The sequence below is a fragment of the Chrysochloris asiatica genome, unplaced genomic scaffold (genome assembly GCF_000296735.1).
Source record: "Chrysochloris asiatica unplaced genomic scaffold, ChrAsi1.0 scaffold00242, whole genome shotgun sequence".
Taxonomy (NCBI): domain Eukaryota; kingdom Metazoa; phylum Chordata; class Mammalia; order Afrosoricida; family Chrysochloridae; genus Chrysochloris; species Chrysochloris asiatica.
In genome coordinates this window covers 1,994,366-2,001,235 of record NW_006408760.1, presented here as the reverse complement: position 1 = coordinate 2,001,235, position 6,870 = coordinate 1,994,366, and the positions used below count along the sequence as shown (strand labels likewise).

Sequence of the window (6,870 nt, the reverse complement as noted above, 5' to 3'; positions counted from 1 at the left end):
GGTAAAAAGAAAAGCCCAGATCCCTCAACTCAGGCCTCTGTGGCCAAAACACACAGAATCAGTGCACATGTTCCGAGGCCCCAACAAAAGTCCTTCAGGGCCTGTGGGGTCTCACCCAGCTCCCGCACCAACCCCAACCCTGTTCCTGAGACACCAGCAACGGGGGCCCCCCCGTCGCCAGCTGTGGGGACAACCAAATCCTTACTCCCCAGCCCTGCCACCTGTCCTGGCTGGGCAAGAAGCAAAATGTAAGAAAATACTTTAATTATTTCTTTGAAACAGTTAAGAAATAAGGTGGTCTTGTTTTTCTTGTACAATCCAAGTACAAAAAGTTCACATTAGTGCCTGAAGCCCAAGGCCAGGCCTGGCCCCAGCTGAGTGTCCTCCACGCTTGTTCAGTAGAAACGCTTGTTCCGCTCCTGTCGCTTCTGAAACACCACGGCCCCCACCACAGCACAGACGATGATGCCCAGCAGCGCACACAACAGCAACAGGAACACCTTCCACCCTGTCAGAGGCCCGCCTCGGTAGTTCCCTGTGGGGTCATCCACGTTGTCTGAGGAAGAAGAGAAGGGGCAGTTGAAGTGGCAAAGCAGGTGGACATCCTTGCCCTCCACAGCCCTGGGCGCCTGGGCCACCAGCATAAGAGTGATTTGGGGGTTGGATCTCTACCAGCACCTCTGCTATGAGGACAGTGCGAGGGCTGAGTAAGTGGCATGGGAACAGTCCCAGCTTTGGGGTTGCAAAAACCCAGGTTTAAATCGTGCCTCTTGCCTCTTTCTACCTGAAGAATCTTGTGGATCACTCTGTTCCCTCCACTCATATGAGGTCATTCAGTGAGTTAGCCAGTACAGGAATTCCACCAGGGCTTAGCCACCTGCTGATTCACTGTCCTGACAGAACTCACAAAGCAAAGATGTCCTGGTGGACAGCCTCTCAGAGACTACCTTTTACTGTATTCATTATTCAAAACCTTACCAGGGCTGACCTAATCATAATCAGCAAGGTTGCCCCACAAACCCTCAGACCAAGGCCAGGGCCACCCAGCCCCACGGGAGGGAAGGGACACACATACCTTTGGGAGACTTGAGGAAATTGACACTGGGCTCGATCTTGGTCCAGTCGATGTTCTCCTCGTCAGGGGTGTGCTCCACCATCAGCTGGAACAGCTTCATGGAGATGATATCGTGATTATCTGAGAGGCAGAGCAAGTGTGGGGTGAGCCTGGACCCTAACCAGACCCCTTCTCCAAAGAGAAGCTGCTGCCCTGGCCACAGGACTGGTGGTCTCGGGGGAAGCACAGGGCAGGCTCCCAGCACTGGACCACAGTCATGACTCGGCAACAGATACTCAGGAGGGGCAGAGTGGAGGGAAAAGAGCAAGGACTTTATAATCAAAATGATCAAGGTCTAATTCCCAAGTCAGGCTCCCTCTGTGAGGCTCGGTCTCCTTGTGTGTAAAATGAGGGCAATCAACTACTAGTGACTCAAACCCACCCAGAGGCACCTAAGAAGAAAGGCCTGCCTGGAGATCTGCTTCCAGGTCATAGCCTTGATAACCCTATGGAGCAGTTCCACTCTGCACACGTGAGATCATCTTGAGTCGAATCTATACAACAGTAACTCACAACAATCTCCACTTTGCATGGGTACCATAGGAGAAAATGAGAAAGTCAATGCAACATGGAAGATGCACTGCCTGGTGGCATGTGTATACGTAGAAACAGGAACCAGTTAAGAACCAGCACAACTGTCCAGTGACTAGCAAGAGAGTCGGATCCTCCCAAGCACAGTGAACTGGTGCTTGGGATGAAGACAAGCACTCAGCCATTGCCTATAGGTAAGTGATTGTGCCTGAGACTTGGGAAAGGTTCAGCTTCGATCAGCATAGGCAAGAAAGAGTCTCCACCTCAAAATGGAAGCGTAATACTAACTCACTACCCATTTTACAGACGAGGAAGTTGAGGCCCAGGCCAGCTTGACTCTGAGTGACCGGAAGCTGAAGAAAAGTCTTGTTAACAGAAGGACTATCTGGAGCTTGGAACAGGGAGAACCCAGAGAACACCGATCTGGAAGCGACACTAGGGCAGAGTTGAGCAACAGCCAGGTGGCACACAGTCCCAAGAGAGGCTTCAAGTGAGCATAGGAGGAAAGTACTGGCTTTGGAGTCGGACTCAAGTTCACAACTCAGCTCTGCTGCATCTGGATGTGTGGCCTCGGGTAAATTGTACCCTCCCCCTGGCCCCCAATTCTCCATGTTCTCATCATTGCAAAAAAAACATACCACTACCTAGCTCGGAAGGGTACAGAGGTGACTACACGTACGTTACGTGGTGCCGGACCACCTCTCCAGGTGCTATCATATGACTCTGACACATGGCGCCCCATGTGACTCAGAGTAGAGCTAGGCTTCACAGGGTTGGCAACGATCGACTGTCACTGACAAAGTAGATTACAGGACCCGATTAATGCCAGGCACAACTATCCTCATGGCTCCTCCACCAGCCTCTGAGAGCATCTGCCTACCACAGACCCGGTTCTGTCCCCAAAAGGAACCTCAGAAGACACCCACCAACAAAACCACCAGGAGGAATTCTAAGTAGTCAGAGACAGCGATGGAAGGAGGCATGAGCTGATCATCACAAAGCTGGTGACAGAACAGGCAGTGCTCAGTACTACACTCTTCTCTCTGGTTATATAACCCAAGTGTCTTCTCTGGGTATAAAGCCCCCAAACCACGTACATCATGAGGACCAGGTGGACGCAGACCTCTGTGGCAAGAGGCACTGGAAAGACCCATCCTAAGGATAAAAGATCCTGTGGCTGGTCCTCCACATGCTTCCCCAATTCTGGTCAGCAAGAGTCAGCTCCAGGTCCTCTGAGCAAGAGGACGAAGGGTCTCTGGGCCAGTGAGGAGCAGGTACACCCTCAGTCCCTGGGCATGACATGAGACAAAAACCTGACTCTGAGGACTTTAGGATTTAGGGTTGGGGAAGGAGGGAAACGCAAGCACTTTTTTAAAAAATTAAAAGTTATAAACATGAATTGCGGGTTGATTCCAAGATGGTAAGTGCTATGAAGAAAAAAAAAACCCAGAAAGGTGACGGAAAGCATGCAAGGATGCGGCGTTGAAGAAGGGAGTTGAGGAAGGCCCCCTAAGAAAGTGACATGGGAGCCAAGACTTGGAGAGATGAGGGTGTGACAGCCTGCCAGGGCTGAACAGTGAGGACTGGCCTTGTCCACAGACGCAAGGAGTCAGTGAGTGCTGCCCACGAGGATGGGGTGAAGGGAGTTGGGGGCACATGGTACTGTGGCTTTCACTCTGAGTGAGACAGGGAGCCTCACAGAATTCTGAGAAGAGGAGTGACGAGGACCACTGCTCCTGTGCTAGACTATGAACCACAAGGTCTGTGGTTCAAGCCCACCAGCAGCTCTGTGGGAGAAAGATGAGCTTTCTGCTGCTGCAAAGATTTAAAGCCTTGGAAAACATATACAAGGTCGCAATGGGATGGAACCGACTCAAAGGCACTTAACAATAACAAAACATCTCCTAAATGCAAGCTCTTGGGTGGTGTACAGGATAAGTTCTCAGTTTCTAACCAAAAGATCAGAGGTTCAAGTATACTCAAAAGTGCCTCAGAAGAAAAATATGGCAAGCTACTTCTGAAAGGTCACAGCCATTAAAACCAGAGTAGAAAAACAGTTCTTCTCTGGCACACCTGGGGACAGACTCAGAGTTGACTTGATGACAACCTTTTGGCACCTACTAAAGACAGGGAATCACCAAGGATGCCTCCAGGACTAAGCACCAGGATGCTCCACTCTAACATTTAGGTGATGTGAAAGAGAGGAAGAACACTGGCCAGTATGGAAACTAAATGCGCAGACTCCACAAGCTCCTGCTAGACCACAAAAGATGGAGACAGAATGAACTTCTAGTTCAGCCCCCACTCACCAGACAGGTCGCCAGTGCCAGCCGAGGCTCCGAAGTAGTAGCCGGTGGGCAGCCGCACCCCAGTAAGATCAATGCAGTTCTTCCACTCGTTCCTGTCCTCCAGGTCAGTCATCACCTGCAGCAGGAGGCAGGTCAGAAACGCCCACAGCCCAAGCTCACCACCCACGCACCCAAGCCTGTGCCCAGTCCTCAGCCTGCTCACCGTCAGGCGGCCCCGAGAGTATCGCACAGCCAGGAAGGTGTCGTGATCCCGGTTGCGGAAGTCAGCTGTGCAGCCCGCCAGCTCTGTCCAGCGCCCATCCTTGCTGTGGTCGTAGGACAGGGAGCCATTGTTCACCATCACCGAGATGTACGGGAACACACGCTGGGACCGAGACACCAGTTACTCCACAACCAGTCTGGTCTGGGAGCCATTCCCTGTCTCCCTGCCCAAAGCCAACTATGCAAGGGGAATAGGGACCTACCTCGGTGGTCTCGTCGTTGGGATATGTGTCCAAGAAGATGGCTAAGCCATGGAAATTGTCTTTGCTTCCAAACACAGGCCCTGGAATGGTAAGGAAATGCTCTCACACTGGGACACACGAGATATCCACAGGTATTATCAGTGGGGAAGGAAAAAAAGGTTAACCCACTGGCCACTCAACCAGGGAGGAGAGGGAACAAAGGGCAAGACAAAGATGACTCAAATCTGAAGGCATATGTCCTTAGGTGAGCGTCAGGGGACTAGATAGACACTCAAGAAGGACCCCCTATAAAGGAAGCCCCAGCTGCTAAACCAAGGGCTAGCAAACTTTTTCTGTGATGGGCTAAAGAAATTGCTTTTGGTTTTGTGGGCCATATGCACTCTGTTGCACAGTCTTCCTTAGGCTCGTCTTTATTTCAAATACGGCTTTCATGTGGTAGAATGATCAAAAATCATTCTTAGCCAATATACAGGTCAGGAGCCTACTGGTTTGCTCCAAGGCAAGCTCTCACCGCATGTATGATCTGCATTTCTTTCTTTCTTTTCTTTTTTTTTTGCATGTTAAGTTTTATTATGTTGCAAATACAAAACATTCTAAAGAGAAATGTGATCTAAGTTCTAGTGAAGCTGGACCACCAGTTAAAGAAGTTAAACATTCCATCTCTTTTGCAACCTGTATAAAAGTTGGAACGGAATACTAAAGACTCACTTTTTTCTTAGGGAGAAGAATGAAGTCTGCTAGATCAGCATACTACCTCAAACAGGTGTGTGGTCATTTAAGTATACTCGGCATGAATGTAGCACTCATGAAGCTTACTCTGATCAATCTCTATGTTCTATACTACCTTCAAGATACCTAAATAGCAAAAGAGCCAAAATGTCCTCAGACATGTCCCAAGTGATTTGATTATGGGGGGGATGGAGGGCATTTTAAATGTCTGGTTAATTAGAAGTTTGGCAAATGAGTTAAAATTATTGGATGATGTTCCCAAAGTTTAAATATTAAAACACAGTGTTGTTCTAGTACCTAGAAAAAAGCATGCAAGAGTTGGTTTCTGTAACTCAACTCAAATCCGTGAGAACATTAGCTTGTATACTTTTGCTCTAGTTTCCAAAGCAAAAAGTTTTGCAGACCGTGTAAAACTGGTCAAAAGTTCTAGGCCCACTGGGCCCGAGTGTTGCAGACAATGCAGGACACAGGCTTTGAGGAACAGATTCTGGCCACTGGGTAGTCATAACAAATTGTTTTTCACCTTAGTGTTCAGTTATGTTTTATTAATTCCAAACATGAGCCCTTAGTATCCACAGATAAATGTAATAATTTCCTAAAGCCGAGACTGTAAAGGTTTGAAGGTTAAGCCTTTCTCCAAAGGATTAACTGACTACTTCCCTGTCCTTTGTTCTAGAGACAAAAAAGCCATCTTCCCTAAATCTGTCCCAGGTGCAAACTTTTCAGCCAAGTTCCTGAAAACCTGGCTCAGGAAGCCAAAACAGCGGGACTCCTCCCAAGCCTTTTGTCCTTCCCTCTCACCTTCCTCCAACTGAGCTCAGGGGCTATAGATATGTTAATTGAGCCCGAGAAACCAAGTTGCGGGCCTGGGATTCGAACCAGTGAAGTACTATGTAAAGTTACCTGAATGTCTGGAAAATTACTGATGTTAGCTGTACCTTGTCTTAGTCCCTTCCAGCTTGGTGTGAAGCTCCTCCCCTAAATAAAACAGAGGCGCAGGCCGGCCCAGGTGTGCATTACAGGCAGGCAGTGAAAGTGTGCAGTACAGATTGGATAACAAGCTGTGCGGCTGACTAGGCATGTGTTACTGATCAGCTAGTAAGGGGTGCATACTGCCCGCTTAGCTAAGATGTTTACCATACAGGACCTTAGTGCCCTTATGGCTAATATGTTCACCACGCCAGAGCTGCCGGACACCAGTAATGCAACCATCCTGGTTTCGGAGTGCCTCTTTGTCTCCCTCTTTTTGTCTTTCTGTGTATTCTTTTGCTATCCCTGTCACCGCCAGATATCCCCTCCTCGTGACCCAAACACTCGAGTCGAGGCCGGTCCCCGACAAAAAAGTATCTAGATCTGTTTCGAAAATGTGATGTTGGTGCATTTATTTCATTCACCATTCTCCTTCTTGAGCCACATGTATGTGGGGTGCGCTGTGGGGTGAGGGCCAGGCCAAGGTATTAAAAGCACTCTGGAATTCTTGAATGGCAAACAAATTTAACACACTAGACTGCTCATGGAAAGGTTGGAGATTCAAGTCCACTCAGAGGCACCTCAAATCTACATCTGAAAAACCAGCCAAGGAAAATCCTATGGAGAGAACAAACAAGATGGTGGATCGGGTGGAAATGCAGTAAAGGAGCTCCGCCAACAACAACACAGAATACTGGACCAAGCAGGCTCAGGGGCTGGTCCCAGAACTCTGAACCACATATAAAGGAATACT

General features: G+C 48.9%; 1 protein-coding gene across 1 annotated transcript in view; it reads right to left on the bottom strand.

Moving 5' to 3' along the window:
* Positions 1 to 252: 252 nt before the first annotated feature.
* LMAN2 (lectin, mannose-binding 2) overlaps positions 253 to 6,870 on the bottom strand; it is a 23,077-nt gene continuing 16,459 nt past the window's right edge. Inside the window, exons 4-8 of the mRNA XM_006873459.1 lie at positions 4,419 to 4,498; positions 4,157 to 4,318; positions 3,955 to 4,069; positions 1,076 to 1,195; positions 253 to 556 (exon numbers count right to left, since the gene is read on the bottom strand). Coding sequence (XP_006873521.1) covers positions 396 to 556; positions 1,076 to 1,195; positions 3,955 to 4,069; positions 4,157 to 4,318; positions 4,419 to 4,498 — 638 coding nt within the window. The 3' untranslated portion in view covers positions 253 to 395. The remainder of the gene's footprint in view (positions 557 to 1,075; positions 1,196 to 3,954; positions 4,070 to 4,156; positions 4,319 to 4,418; positions 4,499 to 6,870) is intronic.